At 37.6% G+C, this 22,861-nt stretch overlaps 1 protein-coding gene across 1 annotated transcript in view; it reads left to right on the top strand.

The window, feature by feature from the left end:
- Positions 1-22,861, top strand: part of LOC126470522 (synaptic vesicle glycoprotein 2B-like) — a 241,430-nt gene that overhangs the window by 153,552 nt on the left and 65,017 nt on the right. The window contains exons 5-7 of the mRNA XM_050098436.1: positions 669-820; positions 8,142-8,311; positions 8,521-8,682. Coding sequence (XP_049954393.1) covers positions 669-820; positions 8,142-8,311; positions 8,521-8,682 — 484 coding nt within the window. The remainder of the gene's footprint in view (positions 1-668; positions 821-8,141; positions 8,312-8,520; positions 8,683-22,861) is intronic.

The raw sequence follows: 22,861 nt of genomic DNA, 5'->3' as shown, positions 1-22,861 counted from the left end.
GCAACCTACTTGGACCTTCTCGTCTAAAACCCTATGAAAATCAGAATATGATTCTTGCTGCACTCAGTACACAATTCTATGTAATTAGAGCTCATAGCTTTTTGAACCCACATTTATTCTTAAGTAAACTGGTTAACATAACACAGAATCAGAGATACAGATTTCTCTGTTTAAAAAAATCAAAGAGGACTGTCTACAAAATAGTCTCAGAACTAATGCCAGTTTTGTGCTTATACATAATAAATTGGAACTGTCGCTACTATAATAGTGTTGCTAGGAAATGGGCTCTTGATGTTGAGAGACTACAGAGAAATAGGCCACATTGTTTTAAGTCAAACAGGAACAACTAGCATTGGATATATTGACAAAATTTCTGGCAGAATGACGAAGTTAGTTGTTCATTGAACTCCTTGCAGTTATGTTAGAAGGCTAAAACCTTTATTCTAACCTGATATAACAACACTAACCAAAATGTTTTAGATAAGAATTTCGACATAAGAAATCTTGTTGCTATACTTCCACACACTATCAGAGAAGCACATACATCACATAATATAAGAAAATGCAGTCACACATGCTAACTCCTTATTTTTTACTTTTCATAATTAGTACATTATATTATCTTCACAAGATACATTTCTAGCATGTTCATAACTTCTGTTTTTCAGGATTGGTGGTGCCATGCCCATAGTTTTTGCTTACTACAGTGAATTTTTACCAAAATCTGATCGAGGGAAGTGTCTCAGTTGGCTGTTAATTTTCTGGGCACTTGGAGGAATTTTTGTAGCTCTCATTGCCTGGATGAAGATGCCAAGAACAGGTATGAAATTAATTATGGTTCTCATAACTGCAATTCACTTAGTATTATATTACAAATAGGGGAAAGGACATCCAGCTTCCTCGTAACATCCATGCTCTGCTGGAGCATATGGCTCCACTGACTGCAATGACATCTGTCGTGTATTGACTAATAATAGTCTTTTGGGCCTGCAGAGAGATCATGTGATGACATGATACAGACAGCTGCCCATGCATCTCGCTGTTGGAACTGTTCTTAAAGGTATCAGTCAAAGTTAGGCTGGTAGACAGCATTAAAAGTAGAGATAATGGCTAACCTTTAAGTAAAATATTTTAGATAAGAATCTTGTCATAAGAAATCTTGTTCCCATACTGCCACACACTATCAGAGAAGCATATACATCACATAATGTAAGAAAATGCAGTCGAACGTGCTAGTTCCCTATATTTTACTTTGTACAGTTGGCACATTATATTATCTTCACAAGTTACATTTGTAGCATGTTCATTATTGCAGAAACTTCAAGAAAGAACTAAAGGGCACAACATAAAGCACACGCATTATGTAGTTGCTATAACAAGACACATGTATGTTATTTTATGACACCAACCAAAGACATAGATGTAGTACACAGCAGAGAGATTAATATAAATATTTCACTTCAACACTTCCCCTAAATGTTTATCTTGCTAAATGCAGTACTTAACACATTCCAATTAATGATCTTAAATATTTAAGCTGGACATGTGGCAATGGTTTGGTGAGAATATCTGCAGCTTGCTGATTGCCTGGTACATGCTCAATGGCTGACTGGCCTTCATGAATCTTCTCACAGATGTAGTGCATGCGAACATCAATATGTTTTGACCTCTTGTGAAATTCAGGATTTTTGACCAGTTTAATAGCACTTGCGTTATGAACAAGAAGAACAGGAACACTCTCCAGTGGTGAAATTTCTTCATAGAGCTTAGATAGCCATATTCCTTCTCTTGCCCCTTCACTGGCAGCCATATACTCTGACTCTGTTGTTGACAGTGATATGCAATGTTGCCACCTACTAGCCCAGGTAACTGCTCCTCCACAAAATCTTGCAACCACTCCACTAACTGAGTGTCGGGTTGCTGGATCACTGGCATAATCCGCATCAGTATATATCTCCAGTCTTCTGTTTGCATGGCTAGCATCATATTTTATACCCAATGACACTGAACCTTTTACGTACTTTAGGAATTTTTTTGCCACAGACCAGTGATTTTCTTGAGGATTATCTAAAAATTTTGACACATATCTCACTGCAAATGCTATATCGGGCCTTGTACCAACTCCCAAATACAAAAGACAGCCAACTGCTTCTCAATATGGAGCATTATCACTGGGTAACTCATTTGGCTGCAGATACTGCTCAGTTGGAGTTGAGACAGGATTTGCCTCTGTCATGTAAAACCATCAACATCTATCTACATGATTACTCTGCAATTCACATTTAAGTGCTTCAATATCTTTAGCATAACTTCCTTTGCAAATCTCTATTGATCCATTATCATGACATACAATATTAATATTTAAGAAATATCCTACTGGCTCAACAGTAATTTTAAACTCATCTTGAATTTCCTTTAGGAAAACTTCAATAGCCTTCTTCTTACTTGCAGCTATTAATCCATGATCAACATACAGAACTGCCATCAACTTATTTTAAGAAGCCATTCAAAAAAGCAGATTTTACATCGAATTGTGCTAACTGAAGTTGCTCACTAGCAGAAACACTCAAAATTGCTCTAATTGCATCGTATCTAGCAACAGGACAGAACGTTTGGTTGTAGTCAATACCTTTTTTGTTGACAAAATCCATGAACCACTAGTCTTGCTTTATAGTGATCAGTTTTACCATCAGCCTTACGCTTAATTCTATAAACCCAACGGTTTGTAATGAACTTACCGTCTGGTGGCAGAGGTTCCAAAGTCCACATAGCATTTTCTTTCAATGAAGTCATTTCTTCCTCCATTCCTCTTCTCCAGTGTTCCTGGTCTACAGAATTAATAGCCTCTGTATAATTCTTTGGGTCATTTATTTCAGCCAGCATAATTTCAGTAAGGCGCTCTGGTTTCTTCAGTTGTTGCCTGTTTCTCAATTATCTTTCACTAGAACTTTCTTTTGCAGATTCCTTAAACACACTTGCATCTTCATGATTCTTCAATTCTTCATTGCCTATTTCACTTGAGAGTAACACCATTGTCCCAGCAGTTTTCTCAGGTTCAAAAACTACATCGTTACTCCAAATAATCCGTTTTTCTGATTCAATCCACACTCGAAAGCCATCAAAGCCATCAGAATAACCAACAGAGATTCCTGGTTTTCCTTTAGGATCCCACTTCTTTCGCTTTTCCTTCGGAATATGAACAAAACACTTCACCCCAAAAACATGAAGTTTATTTAGCTGTATCGTCTTTCCAGTGAACACCTCATAAGGTGTTTTGCCATCCACACGACTTGTACCAGTTCTGTTTAATACATAAACAGCTGCGTTTACTGCTTCTGCCCACAAAAACTTAGGCAGGGCCTAACCTAGCAACATGGTTCGAGCTAGTTCCACAAGTGTTCTGTTAGTGCGCTCAGCACATCCATTCTGGTCTGGAGTATAAGGATTTGTAATGACGAGTTGTATGCCACATTTAATATCATCAAATCTTTAACTTCAGTATTATCACATTCTCGCCCACCATCACATTGAAATGTTTTTGGTAGTTGATAACAAAAATTCTTCACAATGTTCACCATTTTTGCAATCTTCTCTGCAGTCTCAGACTTCTGCTTGAGAAAATATGTCTTGCATAATCTTGAAAAGTCACAAGTGAAACAAAGAAAATATTCTGCTATTCCCAGCGATTTACACTCCATAGGTCCACACAGATCAGCATGAATCACTTCCCCAGGTTTTGTGACACGCTGTTGTCGTAACTGAAAACTGCTGCGATGTTGCTTCCACTTAACACATGCCTCACAAAATTCTTCGCCAAACTCTTAAACTTCAACACCACGCTGCTTCAAGAATTGTTGGACATGACGTTTGTTTCGATGACCCAAGCATTCATGCCAAATTTGTAGAGACTCCTTTGACGCAAGATTTACTTCAGGATCACAAAGCTGAATTTGTTTTGTCACTGGAATCAACATCTTCAATAAGTTGCCACTAAGTACGCCACACGCTTTTACAACGCCATTGTTTCGGAACTCACAGTTGTATTTCGATGAATAAAAGTCCATAGCAGATGGTACAAAAAACAGATTTCTTCGACCTTCTGAAGTATACAAAACATTATCCGTATGGCATAAGTTCCATTTTCCATCTACAAAAGCTTCAAAATAAATAGTCCCTTTCCCTAATGAGTCCATAGTCGAATCGTTGCCCATGCATATCTGCAGTGGTGTTACAAACTTAGTAAATGATGTATACCACTCAGTTTTCTTAGCCATGTGATTTATCGCTCTACAATCAGCAATCCACAAGTCCTCGTCCAATTCTGTACTTATCTCTTCACCAATAAAAGCCTGGTGAGGCAAATCAGTTTTATTTTGGTTGTGGATGGTTTTTTGTTTGTGTTTCACGTTTGGACATATTTTTTTAATATGTAAGTAACATTCCTCATAGCGTTGGCATCTGCATTTTTAATGTTTGGTTTGGTAGCGAAAAGTGCAACTACCTTTTCTCGTTTCTACCTCCGACAAGCACGACGACTGTCATCAGAAGTTAACACGTCCAGTAAATGTTTTAGTGTTTGTTGATCACCAGATCTTGCCCATGATTGTCGCAAACTTTCGTAACTGTCAGGCAGTGTGTCAAGTAGTCGCACCATTAACCATGATTCATCAGGTTTCACATTTAGTTGCTGCATTCGAAGAACCAAGTTTTCAAAATGAGCGAGATGTGTCACCATGTCATCGCCTGAACTCATGTAAAAATTGAAGAATTCTGACTGAACAGAATGTGCAGCTTGGTTTGTATTCTGTTCAAACACGGCATGTAGCTTGTCCCACATATCTCGTGCAGTCTCACGTGCAACCAACAACGCCATGTCTTTTGCTTCTACAGTTCTAACAATAATCTGACTCGCTGCACGATCAGCTTTGACCCATGTTTTTAGCACAGCATTAAACATATATATTTGTGCCGATGCTGCATCCGCTGGCAAAGCTGCCGGTTTTTCTACGTCACCAATACACACTTCGTATGCGCCGTCTGACGCACGCAATAAATTTCGTACTGCGAACTTCCTAATAGTCCACTTTTCAGCCCCACACAGCTTCTCTATAACATGAAAATCCATTGCAGGCCCGTAAAACAGTTCAGATTTACAACCGAAAAAATTCCACAAGAGAAACGTGAAGCAATTGTTCATGTATGTACAATATGAACCGCGCGTAACACACAACACACGCTAACGCGTTTCTCGCGTCACGAAATGTAAAACTGCGATACCCAATTCCTTTCTTGAATCGTGTACTGGGCCCATAACCTATTGCAGAAACTTCAAGAAAGAGCACAAAGGGCACAACATAAACCATATGCACGACACAGTTGCTATAACAAGACACATGTATTTTATTTTATGACACCAACCAGAGACGTAGATATACCGTAAAATGGGCTAAAGCGGATCAAAAATTGATCTTTTTTTTTCTTAAGAAAAGACGATTTAAATGATTAATGAGAATCTGACAAAAATAGTCAGGTATTTTACATTTATCATCTTTCAGATTCCACTAACATTATATTTTTACAGAACATGGTTACCAAGAGAAAAATTATGAAAACCTGATCCGCTTTAGCCCACTTCTTGGGCTTTTCATAGTTAAACCACTTTACCCCATTCAAGGTGGAAATTGGATCACTGTATGTCTTTTTACGTGAAATAATGGTGTACAGTAGTATATGTTATTAAAAAAGACATTTAATATCAAAATTACGATTGAAAATATAGTTAAATGAGTAATACTAAGAACTTGAACACAAAACCAACATCATAAAAATGTTTTCATATCACATATGGCAATTATATCTACTCCACACTATTAATGTCTGAGACTGCATACCGACCCCTCCTTACATCTTTCAGCTTTACCTTACAAATGATGTTTGGTAAAGGAACTGTTTGAATGTCAGCAACATCTGGATACACAAAATCCGTCTGTTTTTTGCCACCTCTTTTCCTAAAAAAACTGACCATAGCAGTGTCTTTATCTGCTTCCATAATTTTCCCTACATAACATCTAGCTCCTTTTTCAGTATTGAAGGAAACGGGGACATGATTGCCTTTGTCATAATGCATTTCAGAAAATCTGCTCCCTTGTGCTTCCATGACATCCCCCATATCAGCATCATTGATTGCTCTGTCTACCTCATCTGTAACAATAAAATCTTTGCATTGGACACTTTTTCCTGGCAAAATGTTGAGTCATTTCCCAACTTTACAACAGCTTTCTGGTATTTCACTTTCACGAGTTTTCTTCGAGTGCTCAATAAGTGAGTCTGTCCAATACTTTTTCACACCTGCAATGTGTGTTCTACATGTTTGAGGCAGTTTGCTCAGAACTTTCTGTGGATCTAGAGGGACTATGCCACAAGCTTTAAAACCCAATTTCACATTCTTTGCTGAAGTAGAATTTATGGCTTCAAATGCGGTTTTCAGCAATGTAGGAAATCCTGTTTTAGGAACTGGTCCCCTGTTTTTCATCTTCCACACACCAAGAACTTTTCACCATGCTCTCTTTAAAGGACGAAAATATGACACATCCAGAGGCTGGCATATGTCAGTTAAGTTAGGTGGAAGTAAGACAAAATGAATGTTGTTTGCTTCACAATCTTGGATAATTTGTAATGTTAAATGACTTGAGAGATTGTCAACAATAAGCACTTTTGGATGATCAAGTCTCCTGCAATATGGCATAATTATTGTGGACAACCACTGACAGAAAATGTCTGCATAAAACCATCCACTGGAGTTTCGGTTGTATGCAGCACCATTAATAATCTGCCACAGGTTTCATTCCATTCTCTCCAGAATTCGTAGACGTTATTTCCTACGGATTGGTGTTTGTAACTGAATTGGGTACAGCAGTCTTCCAGAAGTGCTATAGTGATAAAAATTTTGTACTGTTTGCAGAATGTGCACTTTTCAAGTTATATTTAAAACTGCATCACTTTCTGTTGTTGAAGGCATGTTTGTGTTGATGCTAATGTTGGGAATGTTGATGCTGCTTCTACTGATGAAGTTTCTGGCACTTTCTCTGCAGGTGCTGATGTTTCTCCTAATTCCACTCATATAACTGCAGTTGTTGTACCACTTCTGCTAGAAATATAGGAATTGGTAGAAAAATTAACTGTAAGGAAAACTAATTTTCACTAAATCATCTAAATGGAATATTTTGTGAGAAAAAGAGGATATTTGTACCACATTTGTATTGGTTTCTTTCTACGTGAATTAAATTAGCTTTCAGAGCTTCCTTGATTTAGATTGTATAATGCATAATGTGTTCTTTGTGAAGAACAGCTACTACCGTTAGTATTTTACTTTGATTAAGGTGAATTGCAAATCATGAGGTACTTTTTTAAACTCATACCTGTATAGACCACTGCCTTTACGGTTCAAAATTATTGTAGTTTCAATCCTGTAAAGTTTCCTGCAGGTAAAAATTTTGGTTCATGAACCAAGAGGTTCCAGGCTTTGCTGATGACATATAGGTTGTACACTTCCTCTTCCATGACTGTAAGCTTAGATGCTAACTTCATTTTATACACAAATTCAACACCTTAACCATTCAGTATTGAGTTTCATTCTAACTTTCACAATGCATTTTGGTGAGTACTCTTCTTCTTCAGGTGGCATATTCTTCACTATCCCATTTCTGATGTTTTCTGATACATCAATGGAATATAAATTCAAAACCAACTAAACAGATTTTCTATTAAATCACTTTTATACAAAAATATTAACAAAATATTTACAAAGGTAAGTTTTATAAGCAACTGGCTTCACTTACTACATTCATTGGTACAGTGTCTATAGAATAACAGATAAGAAACTTATGTATTTATTTTGCTGTTGAATGTAAGTGTTAAAATTTTTTTTTTCTTTGTTGATATGTATCATGATTTCCTCAGATTTCTTTCTCAATGTGTACCTATTCAGCTTTGTGTTTTGATTTTATTTTTCCTTTCTCAGCCTTTTACGTACAGGTTAGCATTTTACTTCTCTTCAAATCCTCCAAATTTTGTTCACTCTCATATAGCAGTTTCTGTTATTAATCAACAAACAACATTTTTCATTTGTATTAATGTTTCAGGTGTTGATGTAGTCATGGAAAATAAGGAACATTTCAGTGCTTGGCACCAGTTTTTGTTGATTTGTGCCCTACCATCTCTAGCTGCTATAATAGGCCTGAGTTTTGTCCCAGAATCACCACGTTATCTTTTGGAAGCTGGCAGAGAAGTTGAAGCTATGATGGTGTATCAGGTACTTATTACAGTCTTAAAGAATTATACTGGCTCTGAGACTTTTTCTAAGCAAAAAACAGAACAGTATGTAATGTGTACTGACATTTTGTTTCTAAAACTTCATTTGTATTCAGTCACATCGCAAAATTTGGTTTCTTTTTCTCCTTAATATGATAGCAATACTTGTTAAACTAGCTTGAATGCAGTTCTCATACTTTCTTGTTTCAGCGTATCTACAAAACAAACAATATGCACAACCCAGCAGCTCATGCTCAGTATCAGCTGTCAGAACTAGAACTCCCCAGCAAAAGGCCATCAGGACGAGGCCTGTCATCTCCTCCTTCACCTGGGAAATCTGTGTTAGCTGATATGACATACAGCATTGAAACAGTGAGTTCATTGAAAAAAATTGAAAATATATATTTTTTAATTTAAATAGTGTAATGTGTGATGATAACTATTGTGGAGTGATATTAGGCAGTAGATAGTCTGTAGATAGCTGCATCTATTCTCCAAAATCTATGTTATGGTGTGTGGTGGTAACTACTTTCTGTGCCACTGTTTTCCCTCCCACCCAGTTCTATTTACAAATGCTTGCATTACCAAGAGAATTTAGCATTGTAATCCGAATAGCACAGGCACTGCAATGTTATATTTATCTACTGATACCAAGCAAGTGACTGTGAAGAACAGTATCTGACCTGTAAGGGAATATACATAATGGGTGTTGGAGTACAGGTCATAAATGCATGGTTGATGACATATAGATGTTTGGGTCTGGCCATGAGTCATGCACAGTGCACAGATAGCCAAATGGTAAGGTGACCACTCGTAATATGTGGGAAATCCAGATTCGAATCCTGGTCCGGCATAAATTTTCATTGTTGTCGTTCCATTCTACAGCTGACGGTAGTCCTTATTCGCAATTACGAATTAATTGATGCGTTTCATAATGGCTGTGGTTGCCACAGTGCCTGTTCCTGTGGACGTGCTTGCATATCCAAAGAAACTTTGCATCATAATTAGAATAACACAGGCACTGCAATATTATATGTCAGTAATAACCTCACACTGACTAATTAATCCCATAATGAAAGGCTCTACTCTTTGTTGGCTCTCTTCTGTTTCTTCTGTTAATCCAGTGAAGGGTTCCAGACTCAAAACTTGACTAAGTTGTTGGGAATTGAGATGGGTTTGGGGAGACAAAGGAGGGAAGGGAATGCATGTGGGTGAGGCTGGAGGAAGTGGATGTGGATCAGGGACTAGTGGAAACTGATACAAGTGTGATTGAAGATTTAAAGTAAGTGCTGTAAAGACAGCTGGGCTGTTATCATCTAAAAAATTCAAAGGAACTGAGATCAGTGGGATGATGGGGGGAAGAGAAGAAGGCTCAGTTGACATGGATTGCTACATGGTCATTGATGGCAAACAACTTACGGTTATCAGCATACTCTGCATCTGGGTTATCAACTTTTTCTTGAGCAAAATTTTGTGTGCTTATATATTTGGGTACGGAGCTGGCTAGTGGTCATTCCCACATAAAAGTCTGTGTAGAAGTTTCAATGGAGCTGGTGTATGACATCACCACTTTCACAGGTGAGGTAGGCTATGTTTTTCACAGGGATATGATCAATGTAGTTAGGAATAGTAGGAATAGGGGGTGGACATGTATAAGGATGATTGATGGTATTTTGTATATTGGGTGGGTGGTGTATTGCCACTCTGAAAGAGGTGGGAATGCTTCTGGAAAGAATGTTCCTCGTTTCACAGTTCATTGGAATATAGTTGAAGCTTTGGGTAAGGATGTTGTTAAGCTATTCAACCTGAGTTACTACAAAATAATGTAGGGGAGATGAAGGTGTTCCTTTGTATTTGGTTAGAGAAGATGCTTGGAGAAGAGTGTCTATGTGTGTGTTACTGAGTGGGTGTGTGAGTGAGTGAGTGAGTGAGTGAGAGAGAGAGAGAGAGAGAGAGAGAGAGAGAGAGAATGCTGCTTGGAAAATACATTTGGGAGCTGTCTGTAAAGTATGAAGACCTTCAGTATACTGCACAAGCATTGCACTACAGCTGAACCACCCAAGGTTGAATACACTATACAGACGAGGCCCTTTAGTGTTTAAGGAACTAAAACTGTTGAAGCACCACAGAAAGTAGATACTCAGGTACGTGAGTACATTTGGAGTGAAAGCTCATAGTTTGTTTTTAGTCTAGGTAATAGTCTGAGGTCCTCTAATAAATGCTCACTCGTGAACACACAGATAGAAATACGACTGTGTATAAAGTAAAGGCACTTTGAGTGTCATCATTACCAGAGCATTCATAACAAAATCCCTGCATTTACCATCATATGGTGCATTTACCACTGAAGAAAGCTGTCTCATTTAAATTGTACTTGGAATCAAAAGCAGGGTTGAACCCTTAGTAAAAAGCTTCAAAATATTTAAAAAGGCATGGAATGTACATCAAAAAGTGAGATAAGACATTATAGGAGAGAGAGTGTTCATTGCAGTCAACAAAAATATTATTTCTATTGAGGTTGAAATTGAGTCTGACTGTGAAGTTGTCTGGACACAAGTAAATGGTACAGTTGAACTTAAATTAAACATTGGATGTTTCTACCAGGTACCTGATTCTACTGTAACAGTTGTAGAATCATTCAGATAATGCATGTGCTCTGCAGTGCAAAAGAACACTGATCATGTTGTATTAATTGGAGGCAGTTTTAACCTACCAGCTGTACACTGGTATGTCAATGGATCTATGTATTCAATGCAGCACAGAAGTTCTGAACACTTTCTCCAAAAACTGTCTTGAGCAACTATTTTAACAACCCACTCACAAAGGAAATATTTTAGACCTTGTATCTACAAACAAGCCTGATCTTATTGACAATGTCAGTATAAAGGCAGAGATTACTGATCACAATTTCCTCATAGTCATGATGGTTACAAAATTTAATATATCAGTGAAGAAGACTAGAAGAGTTTTTATGCTATAAAGCACAGATAAGCAGTTGTTAGCATCCTACTTAGACAATGAATGAACATCATTTAGTTCCAATATGATGGATGTAGGGGAGTTATGGGCAAAGCTTAAAGTAATTGTGAATTACATGCTTGAGAAGTACATTCATTATGGATGAAAAAACCTACTGTGGTTTAATTATAATACTGTTAACTATTCTCAGTTTTAAAAAAAAAATTGAAAAAAAAGGGAGGTATGTCAACACGTAAAAGTTAGAAGAAACCTGAGATCAATGTGAAAAGCATACAATAACTTCCACTGTTATACCAAAATCTATGTAATAATGTCTACAAAATTAAAATTAGGCTATTTCATCATAACATTAAGGGTCCGAAAACAAGATAGAAGAGCATGTTGCATGGATAGAAGACATGGAAATTCTGAAATGATAGAGTTCTAGACTTGCAATGAAAAGGGGTGGAGAAGTTAAATATTAAGGATTATAGACTAACATCATTCTTCTGTAGATTTACATGGGAAAAGTAGTTGCAACACTTATAAGAGTTACACACACAGTCAGAAATACTGAAACAAACAGTTTTTGTTGTTGAAGGCATGTGCTTGTGACTTGTCCCCTCTAGGTGAGCTACCTATGAGAAATCTAGATGCGATACTGAGCTACCTCTCAGGCAAGAAGAAACAGATAATTTTAAAACAAGGGGAGTCACAGCTAAAATAGTTATACATAGTTGATTGACCAATTCATACAGCATATCAGGTGTATACATACAGCTGTTAAAATTATTAAAATATAAAACTCAATAAAAAGTCAAGAGTCCACAGTAGCTGTTTTCATTGAAGTCAATTACAGACTCTCACAACCAGTTTCACAACTTTTAAGTTGCATCTTGTGATGTGTATAATGGTATGTCATATGGTATAGGGAGATGTTACAGAATGCTGCAAAGTAGCACTTGGCATGGCTAGGCAAATTTCTCGACCTTCAATTGCTGCAACCGTTATCAATGATGAATTTACAATCTGTGTTCAAATCATGAAATGTCTTTACATTACCAAATAAATATGTCCCATGGGCTTATGTCAAGCAATGGACGGTGTCATTTGTAAATGTTATCCAGGAAATCCACAGTGTGTTGCCGGAGCATTTAGTTTTATATTTTAATAATTTTAACCCCTGTGTATATAAACCCAGTATGCTGCATGAATTGGTCAATCAATGATGTATAAGAAGAAACAGTTAATAATTTGTGGAGATTTCAGTCAAGGTTTCTTCAAAGGTACAGACAGTAAACATGAACTGGAATCATTCTTTGGGCATTTCAATCTAATTTCAATAGTCAATTTTCCTAATCACCTGCAGCAAGATAGCAGGACACAGATTGATAACATGTTTATAGATATCACTCAAGCTGAAACAATTAATGTGTATGCAACTGTGAATGGACTATCTGATCGTGGTGCACAATTAATGGAAATAATACCTTACAGCTCGGAGGCAGGCTCACACAAAGCAGTAAGGCTTATTAACAAGAACAGGATACAGTATTTTAAGAGTAAATTAAAAGAGGTGGTATGGAATGAGGTATATATAGAAAGAGATGCTAATGTGAAATACAATTAATTCCATAGTGAATTTGTGTCAGTATTAAAAGTATCTCTCCTAAACAGTTATCCATGGACAACAAAGGGAATTAAAATCTCATGTAAGGGGTAGAGGGAAATTTATATAATGGCCAGAATAATTCAAGACCTGTGTTACTTGCATTTTTCTAAAGACTGTAGTATTTTAAGGAAAATCATTAAAATATCCAGACTTGTGCATGTCCTGACAGAAGTAAATAATGCAGATAATAAGATTATAACAATGAAAACAATCAGTTTGTGACAATATAATGTAATTGGATACAGGGCCCGTGCAAGGCACGTGTGAAACATGTGGCCACACGGGTCGGCACTTTACAAGGGGCGGCAAATCTGCCACCTCCCCTTTTTTTATTTTTTTTAGGACTAACTCAACATTCATGCCCAAGAGGGGATTCGAAACCAAACCTTGGATGGAGTGGCTTTGGGAACTGTGGCATGGCGCCTCGACTACCTGCCAGCTACTCCTGTTGAACAAGGGGAGGGAGGAGGACTAATTTCTTCCTTGCCACTGTGGCAGCACCGTTGTGTTTACACCGAAGGAACAGAGAGTGGGAAGCAATCTGGCATACACACCAGTATTCTTATGAGTGGAGCGTTGTCAGCCTGTTACACGCCATGTGTTTACCCACAACTAATTTAGCAGAAGACAAAATCTAATTTGGAAATTCGAATGCAATGTTCGATACTGCAGTGGAAAAATAGATCCTGAAAGTACAGAAACTAGTGGAGCAACAGCAGCTACATCTTTATCTTCAGGACATGACCAGAAAGTTGACAAACACAGTACTGCAACCACCGCATACAGTAGGAATGCTGATGGTGGGCCATCCACAACATGTTCAACAGACCTCGTCTGGAATCAAGACCTGCTTTGTGATGAAAGCTCCGAGATTGAAACATCAGGTAGAAGTGAAATTAGGCAACCTGATTCGGAAAACACTGGCAGAGCATCAGCCGAGGTACTCACCACCGGAGAAGGGATTGAAGGCGAGCCTAAACTGGAAGACATTGTTGATTCAGATTCCGGAAGATGGCTGGAAATTATTACTGACTACATTCGAACAACTTTGGTCATGCAAGGTTCTCCCAAATGCATTAAGGAAGCTGAAGAATGTCCTAAAAACGCTGACACCTGGCGTTTCAGCCCTCTGCACTATTCTTTGAAGAATTAAGATGAAGCAGATAGACATTGGTTGGTGTACTCAAAGAGCAAGGATACTGTGTTCTGCTTTTGTTGCAAACTTTTTTCGTCATCTACAGAAAAAATTGCAAAGAATGGTATAAGCGACTGGTGGCACCTTGCTTCGTACCTCGAAAATCATGGGAATGCTACCGAGCATTTGAATTCACACAAAAAGTGGATCGTGTTTTCTGAGAGACTGAAAAAGTCATGAACTATCGACACCCATCATCAAAGGCTTCTGAATACTAAAAGCAAATATTGGAAAAATGTTCTTGAGCGCTTAATAGCAATAATTTATTTCCTGGGTCAGCAATGTCTGCCTTTGAAAGGAAGTACAGATACACTCTTTCAGCCTGACAATGGAAATTTCTTGAAACTTGTTGAATTATTTGAAAAGTTCGACACTGTGATGATGGAGCACCTGCACAGAACAAAGCAAGGTGAGAACAAGGGTCATCATTATCTTGGAAAAGAAACACAGAATGGAATATGAAATAATTCATCTTATTGGATCATCTATAACCAACAACATTCTATAAATGATGAAATCTGCAAAGTATTACAGTATAATTCTGGACTGCACACCAGACATTTCAAAAGTTGAGCAGATGACAGTTGTGGTATGTTTCATCCAGGAGACAAGACTTGACAGGGTATACGATGTTCGAATTCGGGAGCATTTCTTGGGATTTCTTCCAGTGCCCGATTCTTCAAGCTCCACTCTGATGCAGGTGGTACTCAAGTTCTTGGAAGATAAAAAAAGTCCTATTGTGTAATATGAGAGGGCAAGGATACGACAATGGAGCAAACATGAAAGGAAAGAAGTCTGGTCTCCAGAAAAGAATTTCAGACATGAACACACGAGCATTTTATGTACCAAGTAGGAGTCACTCATGGAATTTTGTTGTAAATGATGCCGCTATGTCTTCTAAATATGCTGTTTCCATATTTTCGACAGTGAAGAGCTTGTATGACTTCTTCTTGTCCTCTGTTCGATGTTGGGATGTCTTGAAGAAGTATCTGCCTAACCTGTCACTGAAGCCACTGAGCGATACTAGGTGGGAATGTTGCATCGATGCACTTCCTCCCCTGAGGTTTCAAATTGGAGGTGCTTATGACGCACTGGTTCAGATATCAGAAGAATTCGATGGCATGACCACTCATGAAGCAATGTCACTTGCGAATCAAATAAAATATTACACCTTTCTCACTTCTCTGGTAATCTGGTATGACATTCTGCTTCACACAAGTGGAGTCAGTAAGACCCTCCAGACCATTGACATAAATGTTTGTGAGGCCCTGGAATAGCTTGAAAAAATGAAAGCATATTTATAGACCTGCAGCACAGAAGAAAAGTTTGTGTATTTCTTGATGGATTCCAAAGAATTGGCTACAGAATTAGAGCTAGAAGATCTAAGGTTACCATGGATAAGTGTTTCCTGGCGACGAAGTAAGAAGCCATATACTTTACCGATGAAGGAAGGGATAAGACAATAGATGACCCAACAAAACGTTACAAGATTGAATTCTACTATTATCTATTAGATATAGTAACCACATCTTTGGATGAGAGAGTCAATCAACAGAAAACTCATTGTGATTATTTTGATTTTCTCTATGACATCGGCGAGCTGAAGAATGCACCTCCTGACAAAAAATGGTTCAAATGGCTCGGAGCACTATGAGACTTAACTTCTGAGGTCATCAGTCCCCTAGAACTTAGAACTACTTAAACCTAACTAACCTAAGGACATTACACACATCCATGCTGGAGGCAGGATTTGAACCTGCGACTGTAGCGGTCGCGCCGTTCCAGACTGTAGCGCCTAGAACTGCTCGCTCACTCCAGCAGGCGCACCTCCTGACAGCCTGGACACAAAGTGTAGAAACCTTGCAGCGACTTCGCAAGATCATGAGTCAACCGACATTGATGCACTGGTGTTGAGGGAAGAACTAAAAGTGCTTTCAACATAGTTGAAACCTGGTATAGGTCCAAAAGAGACTCTGAAGTTTATATATAGACATAATTTTTGCCCTAATGTTAACACTGCTCTGAGAATTCTCCTAACACTCCCAGTGACAGTTGCAAGTGGAGAAAGGAGTTTCTCAAAACTGAAATTGATAAAGACATACCTCCAATCAACGATGAGCCAAACTTGTTTGAATGAACTTGCAACAATATCGATTGAGCACGAGCTTCCAGAGGACTTAAATTACACAGATCATGTGAAAGAGTTTGCACTAGCAAAAGCAAGGAAGGTTTGATTTGTCTAGTATTTTTTTAATTTTTTATATTATGATCAGTGTCTTGGTTATTTACTGTGTTGTTTCTTATTTTGTTCAGCATTAAATAGTTATTGTAAATATTATTGTTCAAACTAAATTATCATTAAATTGTAAATATATTTTGTTTTCCATTGAATACATTATCTGTTCACAACCATTGAAAAATGTTTATTTAAGTTAACTGTAAGTTCATGCCGCACGGGATTGGCCAAGTGGTCTAAGGCGCTGCAGTCATGGACTCTGAAGCTGGTCCCAGCGAAGGTTCAAGTCTTCCCTTAGGCGTGTTTGTGTGTGTGTGTGTGTGTGTGTGTGTGTGTGTGTGTGTGTGTTTTTGTCCTTAGGATAATTTAGGTCAAGTAGTGTGTAAGCTTAGGGACTGATGATCTTGGCAGTTAAGTACCATTAGATTTCACACACATTTGTTCAAATGTGTGTAAATTCACAAGGCTTATTAAAATTAGCTAGATTTCTTCAATCAAGTTTGACTCCATTTTTGAGCTGGCGCCCAGTGTCTGTTTTGTACAAATCTGTAGAGAATGGCCAGTAGGGTGGCCGAGCGGTTCTAGGCGCTACAGTCTGGAACCGCGTGACCGCTACGGTTGCAGGTTCGAATCCTGCCTCAGGCATGGATGTGTGTGATGTCCTTAGGTTAGTTAGGTTTAAGTAGTTCTAAGTTCTACGGGACTGATGACCTCAGAAGTTAAGTCCCATAGTGCTCAGAGCCATTTGAACCATTGTAGAGAATGTCACCAATCAGTCGCAATTTTTGTCTCTATTTTCCAGATCTACATACATTTCGAGCACAGTGTGGCTATTCTCAATGCTTTGAGTTATGTTTACATCTATATCGTCATGCTGAATGTAACTGTCAACATGACAGCTTAGATGTAAGCACATATTAAAAGCTTAGAGACTGGCCACTCAGTTGCGATTGATTGCTGACATTTCCTACAGATTTGTTTAAATAAAATTTCAAAACGTTTTGTAAAAAAAAAACCATGGGTGTTGGGGATGGGGGCGGCAATTTAACAGCTCACACAGGGTGGCACTTGAGCTTGCACCAGGCCTGATTGGATAGATAAAAAATCTACGCACCAAGCAGCAGCAAAAGATTCACATAAAAGAAGGTTATAATTATTCAAGCTTTCAAAGCCAGTGGCTCCTTCTTCTGGCAGAAGGGTTGAAGGAGAAGGAAGAGGGGTGAAGAAAAAGGATTGGAAAGGCCTAGAAAAAGGGGAAGATTTCAGAAAAGTCGCCCAGAACTGCAGGTCAGGGGAGACTTACCAAACGGGATGAGAAGAAAAGAATTTGTTATCAGTCAGGAGCCTGCTATCTTGCTGCAGGCAAGTTGGAAAATTAACTACTGAAATTAGATTGAAACATCCAAAGAATGTTTCCAGTTCATTTTTCCTTTATGTACCTTTTAAGAAATCAAGACCAAAATCTCCACTAACTATTAACTGTTTCTTCTTAAACATTATTGATTGACCAATTCATACAGTATACTGGGTGTATATAGACAGGCATTAAAACTATTAAAATATGAAACTTCTCATCCCATCTGGCATGTCTTTTCTGACTCACAATTCTGGGTGACTTTTCCAAAATCTACCCCTTTTCCTAGACCTCTCCAGTCATTTCCCTTCACCCCTCTTCCTACCCCTTCAACCCTTCTGCCAGATGAAGGAGCCACTGGGTTCTAAAGCTTGCAGTATTATGACGTTCTTTTATTTGTGTGTTATGCCACTGCTTGGTGAATAGATTTTTTATCCATCTAATTACATTAGATGATAAGATTAAAACTATGTGGGGTATTGTCTAATAAGAAAATGATAGCCAGTCATTGTACAAGATACTATAACAATTAAACTAAATAACAATGTTGGGACTGATAACTCACAAGTCATGAATGCTTTTAACAAACAGTATCTAAATGTAGCAGCAAAACTAAGATTTAATGGTTCACTTGAACAAGAAGGAGAAGATATGGAAGTGTCAGTCCACAAAACTTTAAGCAACTAGAAGTTACACCAACAGCTGTTACTGAAATTAATGGAATTACAAAAATTATAAAAAAGAAAGCTCATGCAATACTAATGGAGTTTCAAACTATTTTCTGAAAAGTTGTTCCAATTTAATAACTTAATAAGTAATGCCCAATGATTTATGCAATGCATCACTGGCACAGGGAATTTTTTTCGGACAGATTCAGATATGCAATTGGTAAACCACTTTATAAGAAAAGTGACCAGGAAGACTTAAATAGTTATCATCCAATTTCCTTACTGGTATCTTTTTTCCAAAATATTGAAAAAAAAAAGTATTCGAGAGCAGTCTCAATTTAAGTAAAACCAATTTTGTAGCATATCACACTTTTGATTCCAGAAGTGTTGCTCAACTGAGAATGCTAGTTATATATGTACCCACCAAATATTACAAGCCTTTAATTTAAAATATCATCAGTTGGTATTTTTCCTGATCTTTCCAAGGCATTTGATTGTATGGATTATGTTACATTTCTAGAAAAACTTAAGTTTTATGGAACTGATAGCTTTACACACAACTGGTTTGAATTACGCTTAACAAACAGGATGCAAAAATTTGTGCTGATTAATTAAAACAATTTTGAAAAGTATAAAATTTTAGTGACTTGGTGTGAAAGGCACAAAGGGGATCCCAAAGGTTTCAGTTTTGAGTCCACTTCTACTCCTTAAATATGTAAATGGCCTTCTGCTTAACTCCCAACATTCAGAACTTGTACTTTTTGCAGACATTACTAGTGTTATAATGAATCCCATTAGAGACGAAACAACAAATAGATTGTTTATTACATTTTTCAGAGAATTGTTAGTTGATTATCTGAGAATGGACTCTCCCTTAATTTTGAGAAACTGCACCATATTCGCTTCTGTACAACAAATAGAGTTATATCAACAATTGGTGTAGGACATGAACAAGAGTCAGTAAATAGGGTAGAATGGTCCCAATCTTTGGATGTAAATATTGATGAAAATTCAGACTGGAAGAAACACATCACTGATCATCTCAAACAGTTAAGTTCAGCTACTTTTGCTCTTGGTATAATTGCTATGCTTGGAAATAAATAAATCAACAAGCTGACATATTTTGCATATTTCCACATAATAAATGTCTTACAGAATAATTTCTTGGGGCAACTCATCACTTAGGAAAAAAGTTTTGAATGCACAAAAGTGAGCAGTGAGAATAACATGTGGTGTTCATCCATGGTTGTCCTGTTGGTCCCTCATCAAGGAGTTAAGCATTTTCACTGCATCATCACAGTACAGATATTTTCTAATGAAATTTGTCATAAATAATCCACCAAAGTTTGACAGGAATAGTGATGTCCACACCTACAATGCTAGAGGAGATAAATGACCTTTGTTATCCATTGCTAAAGCTGTCAGTAGGTCAGAAAGATGTTCAGCATGAAGAAACATATATTTTTGAACATCTGCCCAATAAAATAAAATGTTTGACAAGTATCAAAGCAAGTTTTAAATATAACCTAAAATTATTTCTTCTTGACTACTTTTTCTATTTCAATTTAAAAACTGATAGCCTAAAAAAACATCTAGTTTTGAAAGGTAGGTGCATGAATGGGACTCAAATATAGTGTGTTCATTAATGTTAACATGAAATATGTATACATATCCTGTAAACCAAACGGTTCTCATAATTTTGATAAAATACTCATTCAAATGGTGTGTGGAACGTGTAAATAACTAACTGTAGAAAAATGTAAGTAATTGCAGATTAGTGGTGTGCTGTTTGACAGAAGCACATCGATTAAACATCATATCTAAGAATAATGTTCCAAAATGTCATGGAATAAAATGAGCACATAAGGTCCACTGTCAGGAAGACCAATTTTTACCATTAGTTATTGGTAGAATTCTAGGAAAGTGTAGCTCATCTATAAATGAGACTGTGTAGAGAACTCTTGTGTAGGCCATTCTTGAGTACTGCTCAAGTTTTCGGGTCCCCACCAGGTCATATTAAAGGTAGATATTGAAGCAAAACTTAGACATGTACTGCTACATTTATTACCAGTAGGTTTGATCCATGAGCTTAAATGGGAATCCCTACAATGAAGAAGACATTCCTTTTGTGAAACACTACTGAAAAAGTTTTGGGAACCAACATTTTTGACAGACTGTCACCAACCTATATCTTTAGTAAGGACCTTGAAGACAAAATAAGAGAAATCAGGGCTCATATAGAAGCATATAGATAGTCATTCTTCCCTCTGCCTATGAGTGAATCAGGAAAGGGAGTGACTAACAGTGGTACAAGGCATCTTGTGTTATGCATTGTAGGTTGGCTTGTGGAGTATGTATGTAGATCCCTTCGACACTAAAATGTTTCTCCTCCAAGTAATGAAGTGGAGGTATACCTGTTATCTATTTAGTGCAAGAAAGAAAATTATATAAAGTGCTTACTGTTATTAATTACTTTTTTCTTGGCAGGACCTTAGCTTTCTAGTTTCATGCAATGTGACATTGGTATTTGCAAGTATGGGTACAGAAAGTAAACTTTTTAAATGAATCATTCAGTGATTCAGAAAAACTGTAATTCTGCCCATACTGAATGAATAAACAACAAATTTTCAAGATCTTGCTATACTGTGAATTGTGTATGGCATGCTACATCCAGAATCATGAATGCAGGACTGGTTCAACAGTGTGTGGTGATAAATCTTAAATGTAGTTTATGTGTAGTTTGACATATAATTCATGGCATAGTGAAAACATATGAACATATATAACCAGTACAACAGGAATCCAGACAGTAATTTAATAGGTGAGAGTAAGCACAGTTACGTAATCTCAGAAAACTGAAATGTAAGAGAGAGAAAGAAACAAGGAGAAAGAGAAACAGACAAGTATTGAAGAATATGTAATTGGACTGAAGATAGAAAAAGGCAAAAAGAGTAATAATGAGGGAAAAATAATCACATACAAAGTTCAGAAAAAAGAGAGAAGGTGGAAAAGGGTTTAAAATTAATATGTGTGAACTTTTTGATAGATATACATTGATGAAAGGTGAGTGGTTGGAGAATGGTGGAGCTATATGATATTCAGCAGCATTCAGATGCCACACATTTCTTATTTCTGATGATCAACAGCTTAAATGTGAATGCCACCAAAAGTAAACACCCACAACATCGTCCACAGCAGTACACTGAGATGTCCTAGAATCTTTGGATTGAGCATTGTGAAAAGCACTAACAGTGTCCATAATCACTTTCTAAATCTCTATTTGAAATATGTGTACAAAGATTTCTAATCCCAATTTATATCACAAAAATCATTTGTTAAAATTTGTTGATTACATTAAAACACTAAATAAATGACCCATGGGTCACAATCATTACTGATCTTGTGACCGGTCCATTGCTACAAATTAAAACAGTCTGTATTTGCACAGTATGCATGATGGTGGTGGAAACCACTCATACATGAGGTGGTATTTAATCATTTAGCTGGCTGATATTGCAATCTGACAAAGTAGAAGTTTCTAGTGGTAGGCAGATATAATTATAATCAAATCCCAAGCAAGCCAAGTCACATCATGAAACAGCCCATAGAATAACCAATGCATAGTAGAATCACCTTCATTACTTCAGCTGGCCATAGGGAGGAACACATTCATTTGTGAACAGAAGTGAGACTGGGTCAGTGACTGCTTCGCCTTAAATTGACTTGCTGGCAGGCTTAGGTGATTACAGGTAGAAGAAGTGTTGTTCCCCACTTGAAGCAACCCGATCAGACATAGGTGTAGTGTGGCATATAAAAATTAAGGCATCACCCATCAATCCTTGTGATGGGGTTACGAGGGCCCTGTTTCCTTGAATCAGTACTTAAAACAGCCTGGTCAGTGTGGCAGAGGACAGTATGGCAACAGCACACTCATTCTGGATGAGTTCCTGGTTGGCACCTTTGGGACACAGGTGCTCTGGTCCATAAGAGGAGGTGTCAAGGCTGGAGCTCACTGCTTTCAATGGGGGGATGGGGTTGAAGTCAATGGGAGCCTCTACCAGCAGGCACAAAGAAGATGGAAGAAATAAACACCCATTGTTCCTGGTGACATGTTGGAGATTTTGGCTGGTTGACGTGTGGTTTGGATGCTCTAACTAAAGCTGAATCTGATGCTTGTGGAGCAACACCCATGCAGTGGTCACCAGAGCCACCTGAGAGCCTCATTACCAAAACCGACACTGTTTGTTTTTCAGCTTGAGCAGACAGTGGTAATACTCAGTCAAGCAGCATTCAGGGGGGTTACCCATACTGCAACTCTGCCAGACTGTGGCTGTTGATGGGCATCACTCTATAAGAAACTAGATTTGTATGCAGCTTTTCTCATAGCCTTTGAAAGTTGGGTCTTAAAGTTGTGGACAAAAATTTTCAGCAGGCCATGAGAGATGGAATAAAAAGGAGAGTGATGATA

The sequence above is a fragment of the Schistocerca serialis genome, chromosome 3 (genome assembly GCF_023864345.2).
Source record: "Schistocerca serialis cubense isolate TAMUIC-IGC-003099 chromosome 3, iqSchSeri2.2, whole genome shotgun sequence".
Classification (NCBI taxonomy): Eukaryota; Metazoa; Arthropoda; class Insecta; order Orthoptera; family Acrididae; genus Schistocerca; species Schistocerca serialis.
The sequence above is the reverse complement of the archived record's forward strand: the minus strand, read 5'-3'. Positions and strand labels throughout refer to the sequence as shown.